Below are 26,670 nucleotides of genomic sequence, written 5' to 3' on the forward strand. Positions count from 1 at the left end.
CCAACGCCACACGCTGTGTGGCAGGCTGCTGCTGAGTGAAGGACATGGGTACTTCACAGGTGAATGAACGGAAAATGCAGACACATTTTCCACGCATGGTGCCTAGCCCAGGTAGAAAGTCACTAACTACACTGGGATGCTGTGTGGACAGGACCTTACAGTCTTTGTTTCCCTGCGCGGACAGTCCTAATGTCTGCATTCCTCAGTCTTTGTCTCAGCAGGGGCAACATCTTTTTTATTTTTATGAGGAAGATTAGCCCTGAGCTAACATCTGCTGCTAATCCTCCTCTTTTTGCTGAAGAAGACTGGCCCTGAGCTAACATCCGTGCCCATCTTCCTCTGCTTTATATGTGGGACGCCTACCACAGCATGGCTTTTGCCAACCAGTGCCATGTCCGCACCCGGGATGCAAACCAGCGAACCCCAGGCTGCCGAGAAGCGGAATGTGCGCACTTAACCGCTGAGCCACTGGGCCGGTCCCAGCAGGGGCAACCTCTTTCTACTTCAACTGATTTCTGCTCAAATCTGTTTTCTCTGTCATCTAAAGAATAATAAAGACAAGTCCAAGCATATTATAAAATCATGCCAAGGGGATTCAAGTTTGGCACCCCGCCGTCCAGAGTAGTTCAGAAATGAAGCTAGGGACAGAAAGGGATCGTAAAAGCCCCTATTTAAATGTGTGTGACTATTTGGTTAATCCCATGCCTGATTCCTCACCATTATATTCTAAAACACTAGCACAAACTTGCCACACAGCAGGTGTTCAATAACTATTTGTCGGACAAACAAAGGTTGTACCCCAGTAGTTCAGACCAGCTATGTAAATCGCAAAACTTGAACACTGCAAAAAAACTAACAAAGGGCACATCACCTTATTCCCACATTGTGACAGGACTTCTGGAAACCTGGAGTCCCTGAAGGCCTGGTGGCAACTGAACTGTTTCTAACAGCTATCTTACGTCTATGTCAACATTCAGTGTCCCTAGCGATGTTGGCAAGTGGGCAAAATAAAGGACAACAATTCCAAATATCTTAACATTCTTATTGTATAGCTCTCTGGCCAGTTTGCTCCCAGACACACATTCAGGATAAACACATACTCAACATTAAATTATTATTTATTTTTCAGGTTTAAAAGGTTTCAAAATACGTATGTACAAGCTAAATAAAACAAACTACCCTCAGAGAACCAATGTAGAGCAGAATACATAAATACACAAGACCTGTTTTATAGGATATGAAAATGATAATGTCATCAAATACAAAGAAAACATTCAACAAAGGTAGGCAAATCAGGCCATCTTGGCAAAGAATGGATTAAGGAAGACGGAGCGGACAGAGCCCTAGACACCAGGGCAGCATTTCTTCTCCGTGCCGCCCAGCTGCCTGGCTTTCCTTTTCTGTGCGGTGTTGTGGACTTCTGAGCCTCCGGCCTCTGCTGGGTCATCAGGCGTCTCCTCCTCATCGGCCTAAGGAGGAGCAGATAGTGTAAAATACCACGAGGCTCACACGGCGCCAGGGAGGACAATGAAGCTCTGTGATGATGTTTCCAAGCACCTCTGTGTTGCCTCTCGTATATATTCCCTCCAAAGGCGCCTTCCTCAATCTTTTGTACAGTCACACGCCGCAGAAGGACATTCTGGTCGATGACGGACCACGTACACAAGTGGTCCACTAAGATTAACAGCATGTAGCCTGGCTGTGCAGAAGACTACACCATCCAGGTTTGCGCAAGCACCCTCTCTGATGTCCACACAACAGCGAAATCGACTAAGGAGGTATTTCTCAGAACATGGCCCCATCGTTAAGCAACGCATGAATGTATTTCAGTTTTTTATTTCTTTGCACGAGTAACACATAACTGCTACTTAACTCCGTCTAAAAGATGTTATAACTCAGTAAGAACAAGAATGTGCTAATCTCTGTGTTCCTGCAATTTGTTTTGTTAAATGAGGAAACCCTATCAACTGCCACTGGGGAAGTTTTTCCTTCTCCTTTCTTCCATGAAGGGTCCCAAAAGAAATGTCAATCTTCCCCTTTCCCGTGCCCCTCTAACTGCTTCCCAATTCCTGCCCGTAGTCCTTTATCAGTGTTAAAAAAGGAAACTTAGAAAACAGAATGAGTCACCTCTCATCTCTCCATACTACCCCAAGAATGCGAAAACAATTAAGTAGATGCTGCCTGCCCTCTGGTGTTGTCAACTGTTAGGAAAAAATCGACTTGGCTGAGCTACTAGGCTACTTTGCTGAATAATAATTTAAAAGGTTGTGATAGGAGAAAAAGATCAACTAGCCATTCCACAGTATAGTACAAATTCGGCAAATCTAATAAATACTTATGCATCTATACACACACACTTACGGACTAGCAACAGGTGCAAAATCAGGGCTGCACAACATCATACCTTCGGCTTCTGTCTTGCATGCTTCTCCGTCCACTGCCTGGCATTCTTGAGGAAGACTGGCTTGTTATATTTAAATTCTGAGGACTGGGAGGAAATCAGAGAAGCGTCAATGGAGAGAGAAAAGATTCGCAGTGGTAAGCTCCAGCGGCTACTGCTTCCTCAGAAATGGAGCCGGGACAGCGAGAAGGCTGGACGCGGCGCAGAGGAAGCGCGTCTACTCACTATGTCAGCCATGAGCGGGTCGTCGGGGTTGGGCTCTGACATGAGCAGCTGAATGGAAGTCAGCACAGTCGCAATGTTGAGGGATGGTCTCCAGGCTCCCTACACAGACAGACAGGTAGCTACTTTTGTCTTACTAACGATGTGATACTGTAATTCAGGTCTTACAGACGAGGACCAGAGTGCTACAGTCAACCCCTGACCCACCACTCACTTTGGGCGGCAGTTTGAGAACATCGAGACATATCCTTCCAGCGGAATCAATGTTTGGATGATAGATTGGAGTCAGAAATCGGATCTGAGGAGGTTCAAATGGGTACCTGTGAAAGCCCAGGACAATAGGGAATTTTCATTGTAATATTGCTTCTTAATACATATAAACAGCTTCTTGGTGTCTGGTCAGGAAGACAGCCTGTGAGAGGCAAGCCTTTTCTCCCTCCAAATTTTTATGACGAAAAGTTACAAACAATAGAAAAGTTGAAATAACACTCATATACCACCACTTGATCAAGCCACTTCACCGTCTAAACACGTCAGCATGAGTCATTCTCCTATATAACTGCAATATGATCAGCATACCTTTGAAAAAAGACAAAACTATTCCCCAATATCATCTACTATTCAGTTTCCTCAATTGTCCCCCCAGTTTTCTTACAGACGGGTTTTGAGACCAGGATCCGACTAAGATTGTACCTTGCATTGGTTATTACGTCTCTTTAGCAGAACATAAACCTTGGGAATCTGCAGTCTGTCTTCAGAACTGATGCACCACATGATTATTAAGCTGCTTCTCTCAGCACTTTACCGTGTTTGGCCAGGATCTGGCCTGGTGAGCAGATGTCTACACGTCAAGGGTTGGACGTCCATCTCTTCCCTTCCCCACTCTGCACAAAACTCCACCACTCACTTGGTGAGAGCCTTAAAGGAGGCTTGAATTGAAAGGGCCTTAACGTGGAGACAGAAAGTTGAATGGTGACTGCCAGGGGCCTGGGGAGTCGGGTGGGGAGTTCCTGTTTAATGGGGATGGAGTTTCAGTTTGGGAGGATGAAGAGGTTCTGGAGACGGCTGCACAACAATGTGAATGTCTTTAATGCCACTGAACCTTACACTTAAAACGGTTTAAATTTTATGCATGTTTTACCACAATGAAAAAGGAGGGCCCTTAAATCTGATCTAGCTCAATTTTAGAGAAGGAAACTGAAGTCCAGAGAGATAAAATAACTTGCCTAAGGTCACATTAAGTCATAAGACAAGGACTAAAATCCGGGTCCTTGAACGCCTACCTTTAACACTCTACCACACTGCGCCGTTGTCCACTAACCGTGCTTTGCCCCTAAGTTTAGAATCTAATTCACACTAACCTCTCAGGAACGATAACTTCCAGCTTGAAAACACCTTTTTCATAAGGTGTGTTGGTCCCACCTACTATTTCTTAAAAGAAAAAAAGAAGAAGTTAAAAGGGAATCGGATGATTTGAATTCCCACACTACATGGACCTCCTGAGGTCTGCGGTCCTAATAGCGGGGCTGGGTCCTGGACAGCAATTCTCTCTCGGGGCCTCAACAAGTCCTCACACAATGCACCACTGTCCCCAGCAGGTGATGGTGTCAATGAAGGGCACACAAGATCTGAAACGGAACTGCAAGAGGCTGGCCACAGATCAGATACCAGCTGCAGACGTGTTTTGTTTGGCTGCAGTATTCTAGTCATTTCTGTTTCCGGTCTGGCCTGACAGATATTTGAGATGGGGATCTTTGGTCTAAACACTGCTTCAGAGCTCATGCTCAAGTCTGGGCTATCAGTCAGCAGAAGGTGTAATACAAGGCCCGGAAGAAACGTCAAGCCGACCTTTTATAATGTAAACAAACGAGGGCAGGAAGATGGCAGGGCACTGTGGCCTCGAGACTATTCCCTGCTTCACTAGAATATACAAACGTCTGAAATTCAGCACAACCTTCAGGAGGGTCATGGCTCATCAGAGGCACGATGCGATACTTACGAGCTCGCAGATCACCCATTTGGTCCTTATCTTGCCAGCATGTGATGCCTGGGGGCGGCTCTGTGGCTAACAGGTTCAGCTCTCTCTTCAGACGCGAAGCTCTCTGCATGATCCTCAAGTAACAGGAACCACACACGGCTCACTGCTCCACACAAAGAGCTTGCTGGGCTTCATGAGGGAGAAAAGGGGCAACGAGGCAACAGTCAGCTACAGTGACTGGCGTTTTGGCACACAGCTTCAATTAGTGAAGGTCAAACAGATTCCTCGTATTAATCCCTATTCTAAGAAGGAAATCTGGGTTTTGTCCATTTCCTTCTTGTTAACCAGTCAAGCAAATAAATTTTAAAAATAAAGTATAAAAAAATGCAAAAGTCCTACAAACAACAAAATCTACGTTTAAATTAATGCCTGTTTCCACCGATAAACTGTAAACTTATGAGGCAGAGCCTGGCTCTGATTTTGCTTGCCACTGCATCCTCAGCATGCCTGGCACAGAAAAGGACTGGACAAATACTAGCTGTAGAAGTCTATGTATGCTTTGAGGAGAGCAAGGGGAATGATACAGATAGTCAACACTCTGAGATACAGTCATGCATCACTTAAAGATGGGGATACGTTGAGAAATGCGTCGTTAGGCAATTTTGTCCTCGTGTAAACATCACAGAACGTACTTACACAAACCTAGATGGTATAGCCTACTACACCTGGGCTAAATGTACTAACATTATGGGGCCACTGTCACATATGCGATCCGTCATTGACCAAAACGTCGTTATGTGGTACACGATTGTATTTATAAGATAAAGCTTAAATGTCTGAGGTGTTCTCCATGTATTTTGGATTCCATAAATCCTCTCGGTTCTTCAAGGCTCCCACTCCATCAATTGTTCCATCTTTCTCTAGTATTTCCAGTCTTTCCTTCTTCCCATCAACAAATATGCTCAAAATCTCTCTCATCCAAAACAAACCCCACACACAAACCCACTCACTCTCTACTAAACTCTAGTTCTTCCTCCCGCTAAAGTTCAAAGAACACAATCTTTTCATACATGAGGTACAAATATCATTTCCCCGTTTGTGGTTTCTTTCCATTTTATTCCTGGTGTCTTTTGATGAACACACACTCTTAATGTAATCAACTTTAAAATCTTTTCCATTTATACTGTTTGTATATTAAAATTTTCCTTACCCCCAAACTTAAAGATGTTTTCTTATATAGTCTCCTAAATGTTTTACAATTTGCTTCCACATTTAAGTCTTTACTCCAGCAGGAATTGATTTTTGTGTAGAGTGTGAGGCAGTGGTCCAATTCTGATTTTTCCCATATAAATAACCAATTGTCCTAGTCCTGTTTATTGAAAAGCCCATCCTCTCCCTGCTGATATTGTCACAAGTTAAATTTCCATACATGCATGGATCTGTTTTGGGATTCTCGAATTCGTTCCATTGATCAATTGGATTATCCCTGAGTCAATATCCCACTGTTTTAATCACTGCAGCTTATTAATAAGACTTGATATATGGCGAGTGGAGTTCCTCCATCTTGTTCTTTTTCTTCAGAAACATCCTGGTCACTCTTGGTCCTCTGCTTTTCAATATAAATTTTAGAATCAGCTCATGAAAGTCCACAAATATATACATACTTACACACATAGAAACCTGTTGTGATTTGGATTGTAATTGCATTGACTCTACAGATCAATTTGAGAATTGACGTCTTTATGATATTGAGTCCTACGATCTCTGAACATGATATGTTTAGGTCTTTTTGATGCTTTTCAATAGTTTTCCAATTTTCTCTATAAGGGTTTTTTTGATTTGGCTTTTGTTAGATTTATTTCTAAGTGCTTTATATTTTTGTTACCTTTTTAAATTTAATTTTACCGAGGTTATAACAGTTTATAACATTGTGAAATTTCACGTTGTACATTATTGTCAGTCACCGTATATGCGACCCTTTACCCCTTACGCCCACCTCCCAACCCCCTTCCCCTCTGGTCACCACTAATCTATTCTCTTTGTCCCTGTATTGGTTTATCTTCCACATGAGTGAAATCATGTGGTGTTTGTCTTTCTCTGTCTAGCTTATTTTGCTTAACATCATACTCTCAAATTCCATACATGTTGTTGCAAATAGGACGATTTTGTCTTTTTTATGGCTGAGTAGTATTCCATTGTGTGTGTGTGTGTGTCTGTCTGTGTATATATATATATACACACACACACACACCACATCTTCTTTATCCATTCATCAGTCAATGGGCACTTGGGTTGCTTCCACATCTTGGCTGCTGTGAATAATGCTGCAATGAACTTAGGGGTGCATAGGTCTCTTTGAATTGTTGATTTCAAGTTCTTTGGATAAATACCCAGTAGTGGGATGGCTGGGTCATATGGTATTTCCACTTTTAAGTTTTTGAGAAATCTCAATTCTGTTTTCCATAGTGGCTGCACCAGTTTGCATTTCCACCAGCGGCATATGAGGGTTCCTTTTTCTCCACATCTCTCCAACATTTGTTTCTTTCTTAGTAATTACAGCCATGCTAACAGGTGTAAGGTGGTATTGATTTGCATTTCCCTGATGATTGGTGATGATGAACATCTTTTCATGTGCCTGTTGGACATCTGTATATCTTCTTTGGAAACATGTCTGTTCACGACCTCTGCCCTTTTGATAGGATTGTTTGTTTTGCTGTTGTTGAGTTGTATGAGTTCTTTATCTATTTTAGAGATTAACCCCTTGTCAAATATATGATCCGCAAATATTTTCTCCCAGTTGGTGGGTTTTCTTTTCGTTTTGTTCATGGTTTCCTTTGCCTTGCAGAAGCTCTTAAGTCTGATGAGGTCCCATTTGTTTATTTTTTCTTTTGTTTCCCTTACCCGAGTAGACATGGTATTTCAAACATCCATCTAAGACTGATGTCAAAGAGTGTACTGCCTATTATTTTCTCCTAGGAGTTTTATGGCTTCACATCTTACCTGCAAGGCTTTAACCCATTTTGAGTTAATTTTTGTGTATGGTGAAAGATATGTGGTTTTACTTCTGGGATTTCAATTCTGTTCCATTGATGTGTGTGTCTGTTTTTGTACTAGTACCATGCTGTTTTGATTGCTGTAGCTTTGTAACATATTTTGAAGTCAGGGACTGTGATGCCTCCAGCTTTGTTCTTTTTTCTCAGGATTGCTTCAGCTATTTGGGGTCTTTTGTTGCCCCATATGAATTTTAGGATTCTTTGTTTTATTTCTGTGAAGAACATCATTGGGTTTTGATCCATCCAGCCACTCTGTGTCTTTTGATTGGGGAATTCAATCCATTTACATTTAGAGTGATTACTGATATATGAGGGCTTAATGCTGCCATCTTATCACTTGTTTTTTGGTTGTTCTGTATTTCCCTTGTTTCTTGCCCCATGTATTTCAGACTGCCAATTCACTTTGGCGGCTCTCTATGATGGTTTTCCCAGTTTTCTCTTTATTTATCATTTGTGTCTCTCTTCTGATTTTCTGTGTAGAGGTTACCGGGTTGTTTGTATAAAAGATCTCATAGATGAGATAGTCCATTTTGTGATACCCTTTTACTCCCTTAGTCTAACCAGGTTCCATCTCTTTCCTCTTCCCCTTCTAAGTTGTTGTCGTCATAACTTATTTTGTTTTGTGTTGTGATTGTGTGGTTAAAATGAAGTGATTATATTTAATCTTGATGTTTTCCTTCCCTTTATCTTTAATGGTATAATTAAGTGTTTGCTAATCTGTTCTGGTGGAGAGTTGCAATTTTCTGATTTTGTCTCTCTCCTTGCTCAAGACTTTGTAAACTCTTCTTTTTTTCAGGTATGAGGATCTTCTTGATTATATTTTGTAGGTGGGGTCTTGTGGCAATGAACTCCCTAAGCTTTTGTTTTTACTTTTTTTTTGAGGAAGATTAGCTCTGAGCTAACATCTGCTGGCAATCCTCCTATTTTTGCTGAGGAAGACTGGCCCTGAGCTAACATCCGTGCCCACCTTCCTCTACATGTTGGATGCCTACCACAGCATGGCTTGCCAAGTGCTGCTGTGTCTGCACCCAGGATCCGAACCAGCGAACCCCAGGCCACCGAAGCGGAACGTGCACACTTAACTGCTACACCACTGGGCCAGCCCTCAGCTTTTGTTTTTCTGGGAAAGTTTTTATTTCTCCATCATATCCAAAGTATATTTTTGCTGGCTACAGTATTCTTGGCTGAAAGTTTTCATCTTTCAGAATTTCGAATATATCATTCCACTCTCTCCTAGCCTATAAGGTTTCTGCTGAGAATCCACTGAAAGCCTGATAGGGGTTCCTTTGTAAGTTATTTTCTTCTGTCTTGCTGCCCTTAATATTTTTTCTTTGTCATTGACTTTTGCCAGTTTTACTAATATATGCCTTGGAGAAGGTCTTTTTACATTGATGTGATTAGGAGTTCTATTAGCTTATTTTACCTGTAATTCCAGCTCCTTCCCCAGATTTTGGAATTTCTCAGTTGTTATATTTTTGAACAAGGTCTCTGCTCTTTTCTCCCTCTAGGATACCTATAATCCTTAATACCTATAATCCTCAAATAAGAAATGTTGCATTTCTTAATTGAGTCAGATATTTCTTGGAGAACTTCTTCATTTCTTTTTAGTTCTCATTCTCTCTCTTCCTCCATCTGAAGCATTTCTATATTCCTATTCTCTAAATTGCTAATTCTATCCTCCATAATATCAGCTCTGTTATTCAAGGACTCGAGATTTTTCTTTATCTAATTCTTTGTGCTTTCATCTCCAACATTGCTGATTGGTTTTTCTTTATAGCTTCAATCTCCTTTGTGAAGAATTGCCTCTGTTCCTTAATTTTGTTCCTGATTTCATTGAACTGTTTTTCTGAATTCTCTTGTAACTTGTTTTTTATGATAGCTATTTTGAATTCTGCCACTTAGATTGTAGATTCTGTGCCTTCAGGATTGATTTCTGGGTGTGTGTCTTTTTCATTCTGGTCTGGAGTATTAATGTACTTCATACTATTTGATGGGGTGCAGTGGTGGCTTCACATAGCTATAGCACCTGGTCGCAGATTCCACCTGCTGCCACTGGCGGGGGGTGGGCAGGAGCTGTGCATTCTGAGCCCCCCACAATCCCTGTCAGCTGTGCCTGTCCAAGCCTGGGGCACTCCCTGTGACTGCAGCAGCCCTGGGTGTGTGTGCGGGGTGGTCTCCTACTGGACGAGAAAGCGATCACGCAGGATCTCAGGGCTGCTGCCGCTGGCTTCCATAGTCCCACTGAGACGTCCCCCCTACCCCCTGCCCAGGGCTGTAGCAGTACTATGAGCATTCACAGCAGCCAGGAACTCGTTCACCCAGGCACGCAGATCAACCATCATCTCCTCCTAGGTTGCACCAGCCATTGTGCTTGGTGGGCAGGCCCTCCACCCTGGGTCCAAGCTTGGGCTGCTCCCTAGCAACCACAGTGGCACTGTAGGCTCTCCCACCAGACAAGAAAGCAATCATGTGGGGGCTCAGGGCTGCTGTCACCTGTTCTTGCAGTCGCACCAAGGCACACTCCCACTCTTGGGGCTGCAGCAGTGCTATGAGTGTTCCAGCCAGGAAAGCACATGTGTGCAGGGCTGCTGGCGGGCTGGAGAGTGCTCACCTATCTCCACCACCTCCTTGGGGGTAGTCCATCCCCCTTCAGAAGTACAGCTGTGTGGGTCTCTCAGGCGTTCTGAGGTGCTGTGTGGGTGTCCTCCACTGATCAGTGAGTGTCCATTTAGTTGTAGGTCAAAGGAGGAGAGACAAAGGGAACCGCTCACGTCACCATGTTGCTGACGTCACTCTTGCTACCTTTTTAAAATTCTATTTTCTACCTATTTCTTGTCTATGTAAATACAAGTGATTTTTAACCAAAACCTTAATAATGCTAATGATGAATCCATTTGGGTGGTGGGGTGGGGATGGTAATCCTGCATGGCCAGTCATATCTGCAAATAATCAGTTATTTCTCCCCTTCTAATCCTTTTCCTGCCTTCTCTTTTGGCTAGAACTTCCAGTACAATGTTGAATAGAAGAGCTGATAGCTGGGATTCTCACCCTATTTCTAACCTTAAAAGGAGAACTTTCAACACTATGCTTGTGGGTAAGATTGGTGTATAATTGTTTCTAATTTTCTTCTTGTCAGGTATCAAGGTTATGCTAGCCTCCTAGAATGAGTTAGGGAATGTTGTCTATTTTTACATACTGTGGAATAGTCTGGGAGATGATTTGTTCCAGGATGCTTGGCAGAACTCCATCTGGTACTGGTGTTTCCAATGTGAGAATATTTTTAACTTTAATCTAATTTCTTTAAATATTAGAGCCTTACTCAAGTTTTCTATTTATTCTTGAGTCAACTTCGGCAAGTTAAATTTTTCCATAAGTTTATCTGTTTCATCCAGTTTTAAATTTACTTGTATATAGTTAGCTTTTTGTTCTGTGTAGCATCTGTAGTTATGCATCCATTTTCATTTCTAAAATTGTTTACGTGGGCCATATATTTTTTTGTCTGATGAATCTTGCCAGGCATGTGTCCATTTTACTAGTCTTTACAAAGAACATTTTATCATTCCTCACTGTTGGAAATTTTGTATTTCAAAAATTTCTGCTATTTTTATTGTTTTCATCCTTCTATTTTCTTAGTTTTTCTCTTTTTTCATACTTAGGTTGTGTGCTTAATTGATTTTCCACTTTTTTCAACTGTAGACATATGAGATGACACACTGCCTTCTAAGTACCACACACCCCAAAGTTGTGATGTGTACACTATATATTCTTCTATTCTCAATATTTTCTAATTTCCATCATGATTTCTTCTTTGATTTACTTAGAAACAAGTTTCCTAATTTTCAAACATGAGGGAGCTTCCTAGTTATGTTTGTTACTGATTTCTAATATGTAGTTTTTGATATCCTTTGAAATTTGTTGAGTCTTGCTTTATTGTAAAACATGTAGTCAAGTTTTATAAATGCCCTACGTTTGCTTAAAAGGAATGTCTATCTCAAAGTTACTGGTGGCAGTGACCTATATGTGCCCATTAGAGAAGCTTGTCAGTTATTGTTCAAATCTTGTGCATCCTTACTGATTTTTTTCTCCTGGGTGATTTATCAATTATTAAGAGTGATGTTTAATTGAAAGATCATTCTGATGTGAAATCCCTAACCTTTCCTTGTAGTTCCATCAATTTTTGCCTTATATATTTTAGGCTGGGGCATTAGATACATACAAGTTCAGAATTACTACATATTCTTAGCAAATTACAGTTTTTTTCATTATTAGAGAACACTCTATCCCTAGTAATGCTTTTTCCTTAAAGTCTATTTCATGTAAAAGCTATCCCAGCATTCTTCTGGTTGGTATTTGCTTGAGATCATTTTCCATCCTTTTATTTTCAACCTTTCTCTATCTTTAGGCTTTACATGTGCCTCTCGTATATGGCTGGATTTTTAAAACCCAGTCTTCCTATCTTTATCTTTTAACTGGTACATTTAATATATTTACATTTAACAATGTACTAGTGATCTATTGCTGTAGAACACTCAAACTTAGTGAATGAAAATAACCAGTTTTCCTCGTTCCTAATGCTCGGGTCAGGAGGTTGAGCTGGGTTCGGCTAACAGTCATTCGGAGGCTCCACTGGCAGCTGAATGGACCAGGGGCTCTGAGCTGGGGCAGCTCCTCTCTACTCCAGCTTTGCTGGGAGGGCTGGCAAAGGCACACTGCACAGGGGCATCCACATAGAGTTGGGAGGAATTCTTGCCATCTGTACCAACAACCCACCACGTCATAATTACTGATGTACATAGAATTGTTCCTGCATCTTATTTTGTATTTTCCACTTGTCCTTCTTTTTCTAATTTTCTTTTTCTCTTCTTTTGGGCTGATTTATTTTCTCATCCCATTTTCCCCCTGTACTAGCTTGAAAGTTATAAACCATATTTTGTTACTTTAAAAAATTATCACACAGATTTTAATGTGCACATTTAACTCATCAACGTCTAGAGTTACCAGTACCTGTACTGTCCTCCCAAATGATACACGGACATTGGAATGATTGAACCTGGATCACAACCCCCACTCCTGACTTAGACTGCTTTGTATTTAATTCTATCATTTTCTTTAAATCCAACAACGCACTGTTATCATTATTTTATATAGCCAAAGTTTAAGAAATACTGAGTGAAAAATTTCCAAATATAATTTTTAAAAGTAACAACCTACAGACCCAGGAAGATCAGAAATATCCAAGAAGGATAAATACAAAGAAAACTACACCTAGGCATGTCATAATTAAACTGTTAAAATCCAAGATAAAGAAAAAAATCTCACAGCAGTCAGAGGAAGAAAGACACATTACATATAGGTGAACAATGATAAGAAGACAAGGGTGTTAAAAGTGACATAGGCATATTCCATATGTTCAAGAAGTACTGAAGAGCATGAGAATGTTAAGGAGAAATATGGAAGATATAAGAAAAGACTCAAAGCAAGCTTCTAGAAATGAAAAATACCATGTCAGAGACTAAAAATATACTGCATGGGATTAAGAGCCGACTACATACTGCAGAAGAAAAGATTAATGAATTTTAAGACCTAGTAATACATACAATCCAAAATGAAACAGAGTAAAAAACTGTCAAAAAATGAACAGACCCTCATCAAATGCCTGTGGGGACATGGAAACCTCTGGTTTCAGAGTACTTAAACTAAGTTTTTCCAGCAGTTACCAAGGAGCTTAAAGATCTCACTAGGTTAGAAGTACAACGTTCAACTGTGGCCCAGGAGAATGGTAGCACGGATGGGAGTGTCGAGACAGTGTTCCAGAGGCAAAAAGAGTATGAAAGAGAAGACTCCTCATGTCTTTGGCTATCCTGAGCAAGGCGAAGGAGCTTTAAAAGATGCAAAATTTACTTATTGGATATGAGAGAGTCTGCCAGCTCCTTCTACGAGTTACTGACTTAAATTATATATTATTTAACTTTTGCAATAGACTTATATAACAAGAACGGTTTAAAGACATGACGTGTGGTAAGAAAACAATTCTGGGTGAATAAGGGCAATAGGCATTCTAAGTATTCCACATACCAGAACCTCAGATAAAACTGTATTTGTAAAATTCTTAATCAAGGGTTTCAGTGGTAGTGATAAGACAGGTTACAAAAATCCACCAAAAGAACTCTATGTTTTATCCACCACACGTTTAGCACTGAAGGGACTTTAGATATTATTTAATTCAATACTTTTTTAATATAGATTAAAAAAAGACAAAAAAGTGAAATGGCTTGATTTTTCTGTTTAAAAATTAATTAATGGTTATCTCTGGATCAGTGTGACTAGGAGTAACTTCTTTTTACTTTTTTTCCTACAATGACATTATTTTTATAATGAGAACAGTTATTATAGAAAAAACAATATCTTATTTTCCTTTAAAAACAATTTATGGAGCTCCCTGAACCTGTTTGCCAGGTTGTGCTCAATTTCTAGCTTCTAAAATCTTTATTTCCCCTCAACTGCGATTTCTCAACTACTAAGTGCAATCCCAGTGTCTCCAGTTGTACGAGCTTTAGCACAAAGGCTGCAAGACGTGACATCAGCTCACCCTTGCGAATTGTCCAGTATCCTAACTGTGGCAACTAAACCTATCTTGATAACTTGTCTAATAGCACAAAACCTGTAAGAACAGGAGCCTACAGTGCACTAGCAAATTTCATGTTCCAAGAGAGTCTAGACTAGGGTTGTCAGACAAAATACAGGATGCCCAGTTACATTTGAATTTCAAATAAACAACAAATTAATTTTTAGTAGAAGTTAGGTCCCAAAAAAGGAAAAAAGAAAAGGACAGAATATTAGTGAGCTATAGGATAACATTAAACAGACTAATATACATGTAACTTGAGTTGGGACTGAGGGAGAAAGCAGAAAAAAATGTTTGAAGAAATAACTGCTAAGGAGTTCTCAAATGTGATGAAAACTGATGAGGATTTTTAGGCTGCTTAATTTTAAAATGGTTTATGATGAGGATTTTAGGAAGGTTACTTTTAAAACTGCAGAAGAGAAGCAGGCTCCAAGGACTGGAATTTTGCTTGCCCTTTTGAGAGACATTTGCACTTGTGAAGGAAGGGGAGATGACCTTGTAGGGATCTGAAATTGGCCACCCCAGGATATGTCTCTTTGGCATCAGGATTGTTTTGGGCTGATTGCTTTCGATAAACTGGGACGGGGAAGGAGGCTCTGGGGAATGGAACTTGCCCTTGTTGGGACACATTTACATTTGTAAGGTAAATCTCTATCTGTAAAAGGTGCCTCCCTCTCTGTACCAGGAAGAAGAGGAGAGATGACCTTGTCCCTAGAAGCTCTTAATGGGGAAGGCAAGAACTTAAGTTGGTTGCTGTCTGGCAATCTCATGTAACTGGTTTAGGGTGGTGGCGTCTAACCTTTCTAACCTTTACTTAATCCGATTTAATTCTTGTCTAAAAGTCATGGTATCACTCAATGACCAGACCCCACCTGCACTGATACCATTTTAACCTTTTTTTGTTCTTTCCTTTGTCTTCGTAAAGAGATGACTCACATACCTACGCCTTAAATTTAGCCCTAACCCTCAACTTGGGGCAGCAGCAGGACCTCTGACTGCCCGTGGGTCCTGTCCCCACGTACCAGCTCTGCCTGCCCATGGGTCCTGTCCCCATGCCAGCGGGGGCAGCAGCAGGAGCTCTGCCTGCCCATGGGTCCTGTCCCCATGCCAGCGGGGGCAGCAGCAGGAGCTCTGACTGCCCATGGGCCCTGTCCCCATGCCAGCGGGGGCGGCAGAAGCAGTGGCAGCAGAAGCTCTGACTGCCCATGGGTCCTGTCCCCATGCTACACTATTCTCTAAATAAAAGAGCACTACTGCCAGATCTTAAGAGTCTAAGAAATTTATCTTTCGACTCCTCGGCTCACCGACCCCGCATCAAAAACTAGAAACTTACAGATTCATGATGCTTCAAGGAACCACAAGCACAAGAAATATGAAGAAAACACAAAGACCCATCCTAATTAAATTGCAGAAAAGCAGTGATAAAGAGGAAACTTAAAAAGTAGCTGGAGGAAAAAGAGCCCTGATTACGTAGAGAGAAACAAAGATAAGAAGGCAGCAGACGTCTCTTCAGAAACAACGCATGACAGGAGACAGCGGGACATATTTAAAGTACGCAGAGAGAAACTGTTGATTTAGAATTCTATATCTGGTAAAAATTAAGGAGATAAAATGGAATAATGAAACCTAAGAATAAATCTTTGTGACCTTGTGTTGGGCAAAGTCTTCTTATATAACAATACCAAGAACATAAGAGAAAAAAAAAATAAACTGGATTTCACCAAACTTAAAAGCTTTTGTACTTCAAAGGACACCAGGAAGAAAGCTGTAAGACAATACAGAGAAGGGGAGAAAAGATAAATCATTTACAAACAATTACAAATCTGATAAGGGACTTTGTTTATATATAAGCACATATATATATTTATATACATAAACAAAGAGAATATGTAAATAACTCAAAATAAAAAGACAACTCAATTAAAAAAGGGACAAAGGATCTGAATAGATATTTCTCCAAAGAAGATATACAAATGACCAATAAGCACACAAAAAGATGTCCAACGTTATTAGTTGATGTGGATTAAGGCTGCCCCAGCTAGAGAAGCCCAAGGTGACCTGGCCTACATGCCAAACTATATGACCCAGTGGACTTTTTTATGGTATGAATTAGGACTGCCCCAGGGAGAGAAGCCCGGGGCATCCTCACCTGCATGCCGATCTATATGGCCAGATTCGTATCTAAAGTTATATGACCGCACAATAACCAGACCCCATCTGCACTGAAATCATTTAATGACTTTTTACATCATCTTTTTCTTTTTCTTTTTTTTCCAGTAAAAATAAGTCACGTACCCATGCCTTATAAAATTAGCCCTAACCCTCAACTCGGGGCAGCAGCAGGAGCTCTGACTGCCCGTGGGTCTTGTCCCCACGCACCAGCTCTGCCTGCCCATGGGTCCTGTTGATGCGGGGTCGGTGAGCCGAGGAGTCGAAAGAAAGATTTCTTAGACTCTCAAGATCTGGCAGTAGTGCTCTTTTATTTAGAAAATAGTGTGGAATAGCATGGGGACAGGACCCATGGGCAGTCAGAGCTTCTGCTGCCCCCAGTTGAGGGTTAGGGCTAATTTTATAAGGCATAGGTATATGATTCATCTCTTTACAAGACAAAGGAAAGAACATGAAAAAAAGTTAAAATGGTATCAGTGCAGGTGGGGTCTGGTCATTGGGTGATCCCATGACTTTTAGACAAGAATCAAATCGGATTAAGTAAAGGTTAGAAAGGTTAGACGCCACCACCCTAAACCAGTTACATGAGATTGCCAGACAGCAACCAACTTAAGTTCTTGCCTCTGGCATTGACCAAGAGCCTCTAGAGATAAGACCATCCCCCCCTCTTCCTGGCACAGAGAGGGAGGCATCTTCACAGATAGAGGTTTCCCTTAGAAATGTAAATGTTTCCCAACAAAGGGGCAAACAAATTCCACTCCTTGGAGCCTGAATCTCATCTGTAGTTTTAAAACTAACCAGCCTAAAAATCCTCATCATAAGCCATTTTAAAATTAAGCAGCCTAAAAATCCTCATCACTGTCCCCATGCCAGCGGCAGCAGCAGCAGAAGCTCTGCCTGCCCATGGGTCCTGTCCCCATGCTATTCCACACTATTCTCTAAATAAAAGAGCACTACTGCCAGATCTTGAGAGTCTAAGAAATCTTTCTTTCGACTCCTCGGCTCACCGATCCCGCATCATTAGTCACTAGGGAAATGAAAACCAAAACCGCAATGATAGGTAGCCTCACAACCACTAGGATTGTTATAATCAAAAAGATAGTATCTAAGAGTTGGTAAAGATGTGGAGAAGCTGGAATCCTCATAGGTTACTGATGGGAATGCAAAATGATGCAGCCACTTTGGAAAAGAGTCTGCCAGGTCCCCAAATGTTTAACACAGGGTTACCTTATGACCTTGCAATTCTGTTCCTAGAAATACTTAAGAGAACTGAAAACATATGTCCACACAAAAATCTGTAAATGAATGTTTATAGCAGTGCTATTCATTAAAGGCAAAAACTGGAAACAACCCAAATGTCCATCAACCAAAGAATGGATAAACAAAATGTTCTATGTCCATACAATGGAATATCATTTGGCAGTAAAAAGAAACAAAGTAGTGACACAGGCTAATGCTAGCACATGGATGAATCTTGAAAACTTTATGCTAAGGAAAAGCAGCCAGTCACAATAGGCCATATATTGTATGATTCCATTTATACATGTCTGGAGTAGGGCAGTGACTGCTAACACGCAGTGTTTCTTTCATCACAGGAGGTGATGAAAATGGATTGCACGGATGGTTGCCCAACTCTGTGAGTGTGCTAAAAATCCATGAATTGTACACTTTAACAGGTGAACTGTATGGTATGCCAATTATATCTCAATAAAGATGACACAAAAGCCTGGAAACAACCCAAATGTTTATCAGCAGGTGAATGGATAAACAAACAGTGGCATAGCTATAAAATGGAATACTAAAAAGGAATGAACTAGTAACATACGCAACAACATAGACAAATCTAAAAATAATCATGCTGAGTGAAAGCAGCCAGCCAAAGAGAGTATATACTGCTTGGGTCCATTTACATAAAATCCTAAAAAAAACATAACGCAGTCTCCAGTTGAACCTGGCTCAACACAAGGTTGACATAAGGGAAGCCATATTGTAGAAAAGAGACCCTATTGTAACTTTGAATGACCTCTGATTAACTAGCCCAGGGATGCTCTGTAGATTTTGTGGTCCCTCCCAGCCACTTCAAGGTGACAACTTTGTTCTTTTGATCTCTCCAGGAACATGATGACCCCGGGGGCAGAGAGCCTATGCTGAGAAGCCATCATCAATGACAACTGAAAGATCTGGGTAGAGGGCATTGTTCCAGTCTCTGATGCATATCCACTAAACAAAGGGCTATCAGGAACTGGGACCAGATGTCTGCCCCCACCTGGAGATCAGATGGGGCCCCACCCAGAGACCAGCCCGGGACACAACCGCCTGCAGTCTTGGTTCTGTGAGTGTGCCATCTTCCCTCTTGCCAGCCAGCCATCACAAAGAAAGCCTTTCTCTCCCACCAGCTCGCCTCAAGTCTATGGGTGTGTCCTCTGGCGAGCAGAGGGCCCCCTTGGGCGGTAACACAATAACAAAGTAGATCAGTGGTTATTTGGGTGGGGAGTGAGGGAAGGGGTGGGAGATGTTGGATACATTCACTATCTTGACTGTGATAATGGTTTCATAGGTGTATATTTAAGTCCAAACCTATGAAACTGTTCACCTTAAATATTGCAGCTTATTGTATATGTTGTATTTTAATTAAGGTGATTAAAAAATTATCTTGAGTAAAAAGCTAATCACGAATGCTACAGAGATGGAAATTTGTAGCAGTTGAAAAGCTTAAGAAAAGGAGAGTTCTTAACCAGAAAATAAAAGTTTAGGATATACCAAGGATTGAAACATTGTACTTCTCTAACGCTTAGATCTGAGAATAAAACCACATACACTTTAATGTAAATGTAGAAAAAAGTGATGTGTGAAATTACTATGTTGGGTACTTCCATCAGTGCAAAAATTATTCATCCATAATAGTAAATGCTTTTTGAGATAAGCTTTGATAAAAATGGTAGGATTTATTTTAATAATCATATTGATGAGGATTTTTAGGCTGCTTAATTTTAACACGGTTTATGACGAGGATTTTTAGGCTGGTTACCTTTAAAACTACAGATGAGAAGCAGGCTCTAAGGAGTGGAACTTGCTTGTCCCTTGGTTGGGAAAGATTTACATTCTAAGGAAAACCTCTATCTGTGAAGATGCCTCCCTCTCTGTGCCAGAAAGAAGGGGGATGGCCTTAGCTCTAGAAACTCTTAATCAATGCCAGAGGCAAGAACTTAAGTTGGTTACTGTCTGACAACCTCATGTAACTGACCACCCCCCCCATCCTCCTTTGTCTTTAGCTGAGGATAAAATTCAAGCTGTGACTTCTGCCATTTACTCAATCTGGTTTGATTCTTATCTAAAAGTTGTGGGACCTCCAAATGGCCGGACCCTACAGGCACTGATACCATTTTAACTTTTTTACATATCCTTTGTCTTGTAAAGAGATAACTCACATGCCTATGCCTTAAATTTAGCCTTACTCTCCACCCGACTTTGCAGAAGCAGCAGCGGTTCCTCCTGCCCGTGGGCCCTGTCCCCACGCAGCAGCCTGACTGCTCATGGGTCCTGTCCACATGCAGCAGCCTGACTGCCCATGGGCCCTGTCCCCACGCAGCAGCCTGACTGCCCATGGGTCCTGTCCCCACACAGCAGCCTGACTGCTCATGGGTCCTGTCCCCACGCAGCAGCCTGACTGCCCATGGGTCCTGTCCCCACGCAGCAGCCTGACTGCTCATGGGTCCTGTCCACACGCAGCAGCCTGACTGCTCATGGGTCCTGTCCCCACGCAGCAGCCTGACTGCCCATGGGCCCTGTCCCCACGCAGCAGCCTGACTGCCCATGGGCCCTGTCCCCACGCAGCAGCCTGACTGCCCATGGGCCCTGTCCCCACGCAGCAGCCTGACTGCTACATGGGTCCTGTCCACACGCAGCAGCCTGACTGCTCATGGGTCCTGTCCACACGCAGCAGCCTGACTGCTCATGGGTCCTGTCCACACGCAGCAGCCTGACTGCCCATGGGCCCTGTCCCCACGCAGCAGCCTGACTGCTCATGGGTCCTGTCCACACGCAGCAGCCTGACTGCTCATGGGTCCTGTCCACACGCAGCAGCCTGACTGCTCATGGGCCCTGTCCACACGCAGCAGCCTGACTGCCCATGGGCCCTGTCCCCACGCAGCAGCCTGACTGCTCATGGGTCCTGTCCCCACGCAGCAGCCTGACTGCCCATGGGTCCTGTCCTCACGCAGCAGCCTGACTGCCCATGGGTCCTGTCCCCATGCCGGCAGCAGAAGCTCTGACTGCTCATGGGCCCTGTCCCCACGCAGCAGCCTGACTGCTCATGGGCCCTGTCCCCACGCAGCAGCCTGACTGCTCATGGGTCCTGTCCCCACGCAGCAGCCTGACTGCCCATGGGTCCTGTCCACATGCAGCAGCCTGACTGCCCATGGGTCCTGTCCACACGCAGCAGCCTGACTGCTCATGGGTCCTGTCCACACGCAGCAGCCTGACTGCCCATGGGTCCTGTCCCCACGCAGCAGCCTGACTGCCCATGGGTCCTGTCCCCACGCAGCAGCCTGACTGCCCATGGGCCCTGTCCACACGCAGCAGCCTGACTGCCCATGGGTCCTGTCCACACGCAGCAGCCTGACTGCTCATGGGCCCTGTCCCCATGCCGGCAGCAGAAGCTCTGACTGCTCATGGGCCCTGTCCCCACGCAGCAGCCTGACTGCCCATGGGCCCTGTCCCCACGCAGCAGCCTGACTGCCCATGGGCCCTGTCCCCACACAGCAGCCTGACTGCTCATGGGTCCTGTCCCCACGCAGCAGCCTGACTGCTCATGGGCCCTGTCCCCATGCCGGCAGCAGAAGCTCTGACTGCCCATGGGTCCTGTCCCCATGCTATTCTATTCTATTCTCTAAATAAAAGAGCACTACTGCCAGATCTTAAGAGTCTAAGAAATCTTTCTTTCGACTTCTTGGCTCACCGACCCTGCATCAATATGAATGACTTCAAATCTGGCATTTATAGAATCAAGGATCTGAATCATTTACATTTCCAAGTTACATTTTACAGTATTTTAAGAGAAAATAAATGCTATAGTAAATCTGAAGATTCAAAAAGATGTCAAGATAGAGCCCTATTATATGTTGAAGGCCCAAGATACTATATATATATAATTAATAACTTGTCTTTTCTTCAGTTAGACAGAAAGCTCTTTGAGGGTAAATTTCCTATTTTTTCTCTTATGCTTAGACAAGTGCCTGGCTTAAGAAATGTTTTCAAATAAATGGAGAGAGATTAAGTGGGAATGTTATGACAACAGGTCACCTTTGCAAGCAAAGCCTTATGTGGACACACAGTCTTGGCATGGTCACATGTCAGGATCTGCCTTTTAGTTTTGTAGTCTAAAAACTCAATTTGGCAGTAAACCTAGATTCGATAGGGCTTAGATGTACTAATTCATGCCAAGCTCACTCACAAAGACTTAAACATTAATTAAAAGGCGAATTTATTAATTTGTAAAACTACAGTAAAAATTTTAATTCCACACATTCTCTCAAGTTACTTCTACTTGGGAAACTGATTCTAATCAGAAGATTAGCCGGTGGGCACAGACTGTAGTTAGTTGATGGTTTAATTTATGATAATCATAAACTTATATTGGTGCCTCTATTTTAACCACAGGGATATGTTCAAAGGAAACTAAATTTGCATACTAGTCAGGTCAAGACACACCTGAATCCTGCTGCAAAGACCAAATGGTCCTTTGGTTCTTTTTCTAACCTCCAGGCATGCTGCTACTCCACAATAACAGTCTCTTTCAGAAATACTAAATAGAATTGATACTATATGTGAGTTCACATGCTAAATACAATCGATATACTGCAAAGGTCTTTCATACAAATCATTGTTTAAACGACTTCCAAACTTCCTTAAACATACCTTTAAGACCATCATCTCTTGGAGCAAATTAATCACTAATTAACCTCATCTTTTACATACAAATTCTTACCACTTTTTCTCAGTAGGCAAATACAGAGAATCAATGACAATAAAACAAGTATCCACAAGTAAGAAGTAATGGTAAAGGGATCAGCACAGGGTGAGAACAAGCAGGACAAGCTCCCTGAGGAGGCAGGCAGACTCACCCCAGCATACTCACATAAAGGTCCATGGCCCTATTGGCCCCAAGGTCATCAATTACTGCATATTCTGTGGGCATGAAGGTTCTGTAACACCCAGCTCCAAGCACCTTTGCAGTCTCAAAGTCAGCAAGGACTCCCCACAAACTCGGGCTTCTGCCACAGGGACCTATTCCTGGTGCGCAAGAACGTCTCCTCCTGTCCCACACCTGCAGGACGAGCATCCCCCTCTCTCCCACACCTGTGGGACGAGCGTCTCTCCCCCATCACACTTGCGGGATGAGAGTCTCCCACTCTCACACCTGCAGGACGAGCGTCCCTCTCTCCCACACCTGCGGGAGGAGCGTCTCTCCCCCATCACACCTGCGGGACGAGCGTCTCCCTCTCTCCCCCACACCTGCGGGACGAGTGTCCCTCTCTCTCACACCTGTGGGACGAGCGTCCCTCTCTCTCTCCCACACCTGCGGGACGAGCGTCTCTCCCCCATCACACCTGCGGGACGAGCGTCTCCCTCTCTCCCCCACACCTGCGGGACGAGTGTCCCTCTCTCTCACACCTGCGGGACGAGTGTCCCTCTCCCTCTCACACCTGCGGGACGAGCGTCCCTCTCTCTCTCACACCTGCGGGACGAGCGTCTCTCTCTCCCACACCTGCGGGACAAGCGTCACTCCCTCTCTCACACCTGCGGGACGAGCGTCCCTCTCTCTCTCACACACCTGCGGGACGAGCATCTCCCTCTCTCACATCTGTGGGACGAGTGTCCCTCTCTCTCTCACACCTGCGGGACGAGTGTCCCTCCCTCTCTCACACCTGCGGGACGAGCGTCTCCCTCTCTCACACCTGTGGGACGAGTGTCTCTCTCTCCCACACCTGCGGGACGAGTGTCCATCTCTCTCTCACACCTGTGGGACGAGCGTCCCTCTCTCCCACACCTGCGGGATGAGCGTCTCTCCCCCATCACACCTGCGGGACGAGCGTCCCTCTCTCTCACACCTGCGGGACGAGTGTCCCTCTCTCTCTCACACCTGCGGGACGAGCGTCTCTCTCTCCCACACCTGCGGGAGGAGCGTCTCTCTCTCTCTCACACCTGCGGGACGAGCGTCCCTCTCTCTCACACCTGCGGGACGAGCATCGCCCTCTCTCACACCTGCGGGACGAGCGTCTCTCCCCCATCACACCTGCGGGACAAGCGTCTCTCCCCCTATCACACCTGCGGGACGAGCGTCCCTCTCTCTCACACCTGCGGGACGAGCATCTCCCTCTCTCACACCTGCGGGACTAGCGTTTCTCTCTCACACCTGCGGGACGAGTGTCCCTCTCTCTCACACCTGCAGGACGAGCATCTCCCTCTCTCACACCTGCGGGACGAGCGTCTCTCCCCCATCACACCTGCGGGACGAGCGTCTCTCCCCCATCACACCTGCGGGACGAGCGTCTCTCTCTCACACTTGCGGGACGAGAATCTCCCACTCTCACACCTGCGGGACGAGCGTCCCTCTCTCTCACACCTGCGGGACGAGCATCTCCCTCTCTCACACCTGCGGGACTAGCGTCTCTCTCTCACACCTGCGGGACGAGTGTCCCTCTCTCTCACACCTGCAGGACGAGCATCTCCCTCTCTCACACCTGCGGGACGAGCGTCTCTCCCCCATCACACCTGCGGGACGAGCGTCTCTCCCCCATCACACCTGCGGGACGAGCGTCTCTCTCTCACACTTGCGGGACGAGAATCTCCCACTCTCACACCTGCGGGACGAGCGTCCCTCTCTCTCACACCTGCGGGACTAGCGTCTCTCTCTCACACCTGCGGGACGAGTGTCCCTCTCTCTCACACCTGCAGGACGAGCATCTCCCTCTCTCACACCTGCGGGACGAGCGTCTCTCCCCCATCACACCTGCGGGACGAGCGTCTCTCCCCCATCACACCTGCGGGACGAGCGTCTCTCTCTCACACTTGCGGGACGAGAATCTCCCACTCTCACACCTGCGGGACGAGCGTCCCTCTCTCTCACACCTGCGGGACGAGCGTCTCTCTCCCACACCTGCGGGACGAGTGTCTCTGCCCCATCACACCTGCGGGACAAGCGTCCCTGACCCTATCACACCTGCGGGACGAGGGTCTCTCTCTCACACCTGAGGGACGAGCGTCCCTCTCTCTCACACCTGCGGGACGAGCATCTCCCTCTCTCACACCTGCGGGACGAGCGTCTCTCCCCCATCACACCTGAGGGACGAGCGTCCCTCTCTCTCACACCTGCGGGACGAGCGTCCCTCTCTCTCACACCTGCGGGACGAGCGTCTCTCTCCCACACCTGCGGGACGAGTGTCTCTGCCCCATCACACCTGCGGGACAAGCGTCCCTCCCCCATCACACCTGCGGGACGAGCGTCCCTCTCTCTCACACCTGCGGGACGAGCATCTCCCTCTCTCACACCTGCGGGACGAGCGTCTCCCCCATCACACCTGCGGGACGAGCGTCTCTCTCCCACACCTGCGGGACGAGCGTCTCTCCCCCATCACACCTGCGGGACGAGCGTCTCTCCCCCATCACACCTGCGGGACGAGCGTCTCTCTCTCACACCTGCGGGAGGAACCTCCCTTGTCCTCCAAGTTCTGTGTTTAAAGCACCGACGCCGCCGCGAGCAGTCTGAGGTAACTGAGGAAAGTCCGGACAGCAGAGCGCGGGGCGCGGGCGCGCGACGCACACGCAGGAACACGCACACGCACGCAGGCCCACGGCGAGCGCCCGCGCCCTCCTCCGTGGGAGCAGCTCCGGCCGCGGCGGGAGGGCGGCTCGCGGGCGCCGGCCTCCACGACCCGACGTGCCGTCCGCGCCTCCGCTCCACCGCGCCTTCTCGGGCTCCCTTCCGCAGGGAGGACACCCCCACGCCAGGCAGAACCGGGGCTCCCTGCCCCGACACAGTGACCTCCGCCGGGAACCCCCTCCTCACCTGCGCGCTCCTCTCGCAACGCAGCGGCCAGTGAACTGGCGGCTACGGCGCCTGCGCGAGCCCGGGCGGTTGGGTCGCCCCGCCTCCCGCCTGCGAGACTGCGATTGGCCCGCAGCAGTTCCGGGAGACGAGCGCGGCCTCCTATTGGTCAGCGTTCCGACCCGGCCCCAGCCCATGCCGCTTTCGAATCGGAGCGCGCGCCCGGGGCGTCCACCGCGCCCACGTGGCCGTGCAGAGACGCCCGCGGGCGCTGCGGCGGCTGCACAGTGTCGGGGGACCCGTGCGGTTCCACGTTCGGTTACGCGGTCGGCTCTGCTTGTCAGCGCAGGGAAGGAGCTGGAAATCACTCAAAGGAGAAACAGCGAAAGGAAACGGAGATGCTTGATGTGCGGAAGGGCGTACGTGATGCTTCTCTTCATTTGTTTTAAGCATTTTTCACCTGGAAGAGTTTCCTGCTTCAGGGGACGCGTCTAAGACCGGTGGATGAAGGTGAAACGGATGCAGAATTTGGCTCAATAAGGCATTCTAGCAGTTAGAACTCCGAAGAACAGAACTGGTCAACCTGAGAGGTAGTCAAGTCTCCCATCGCTGGAAGTTAGTTAGGGATGGCGCGGGAGGGATGCTCGCATTGGGTGGAGTTTGGAAGAGATGACTTTCAAGCCTTCTTCCGACTCTAAAAGTGTGGTCCCACCTGACCAAGGAAGTACCCGGTCATAGCTGAGCCAGCCTTGACTTCTCGAAGGTTCCTCTGCCAGTGGTGCATGCTCCATGACCTGACTTGAATCTAAAGGACGTGGCTGGAACTTGACAAGCCTTTGGGAATGCTGTGGGTGGAAAAAAACCGCACTAAGCCCTCATCTCGCTGCTCTCAGCTCATCATGTGGCTTTGGAACAGTGATGGCGTAGGAGTAATGGCCAGTCTTCCTAAACTTACAAACCAGTAGAATTTTGGCCACTGCAGTGATTTCTGCATTTAGTTCAAATTGGTGTTAAGTGGCAACTGGTTCCCCGTGACTACTGCAAGGTATGTTCTCTCTCCTCCAGTGACCCACACATTCACCAGGACTCTGTCTGGGGTTCTACGCTGGGGATCCTCGCTGGTCGTAGGAATGAACCAACTAAAGTAGCTTCTGAGTTACGAGTATAACGCGTCCT

General features: G+C 45.4%; 2 protein-coding genes across 5 annotated transcripts in view; one reads left to right on the forward strand and one right to left on the reverse strand.

Annotated features, from left to right (window-relative positions):
• Nucleotides 1–1,100: 1,100 nt before the first annotated feature.
• On the reverse strand, nucleotides 1,101–25,603 carry UBE2T (ubiquitin conjugating enzyme E2 T). Of its 2 annotated transcripts, XM_070602223.1 has the most exons (8): nucleotides 25,516–25,587; nucleotides 10,266–10,363; nucleotides 4,623–4,790; nucleotides 3,985–4,054; nucleotides 2,838–2,943; nucleotides 2,627–2,725; nucleotides 2,405–2,488; nucleotides 1,101–1,469 (listed from the first exon to the last, which is right to left on the reverse strand). In XM_070602223.1, the coding sequence occupies exons 3-8, from the start codon at nucleotides 4,729–4,731 to the stop codon at nucleotides 1,344–1,346; spliced, it is 594 nt and encodes a 197-aa protein (XP_070458324.1). In that variant the 5' UTR covers nucleotides 4,732–4,790; nucleotides 10,266–10,363; nucleotides 25,516–25,587; the 3' UTR covers nucleotides 1,101–1,343. The 2 variants fall into 2 exon arrangements, with proteins under 2 accessions (XP_070458324.1, XP_070458323.1); XM_070602222.1 differs by lacking the exon at nucleotides 10,266–10,363 and having other exon boundaries at nucleotides 25,516–25,603.
• Nucleotides 25,363–26,670, forward strand: part of PPP1R12B (protein phosphatase 1 regulatory subunit 12B) — a 206,036-nt gene continuing 204,728 nt past the window's right edge. Inside the window, exon 1 of one of the 3 annotated variants that reach the window (XM_070602193.1) lies at nucleotides 25,363–26,539. The gene's annotated coding sequence lies outside the window, so the exon portion shown is untranslated. The remainder of the gene's footprint in view (nucleotides 26,540–26,670) is intronic. The other 2 variants (XM_070602190.1, XM_070602189.1) reach the window with 2 other exon arrangements.

This window comes from Equus przewalskii, chromosome 31, assembly GCF_037783145.1.
Source record: "Equus przewalskii isolate Varuska chromosome 31, EquPr2, whole genome shotgun sequence".
NCBI lineage: Eukaryota > Metazoa > Chordata > Mammalia > Perissodactyla > Equidae > Equus > Equus przewalskii.

Coding starts and splice junctions, on each gene's coding strand:
- UBE2T (XM_070602222.1), bottom strand. CDS start 4,731: ATGCAGAGAGCTTCGCGTCTGAAGAGAGAGCTGAACCTGTTAGCCACA. Junction 4,055..4,622: donor AATGGGTGATCTGCGAGCTC/GTAAGTATCGCA, acceptor TTTTCTTTTAAG/AAATAGTAGGTGGGACCAAC. Junction 2,944..3,984: donor GAAGTTATCGTTCCTGAGAG/GTTAGTGTGAAT, acceptor GGGCTTTCACAG/GTACCCATTTGAACCTCCTC.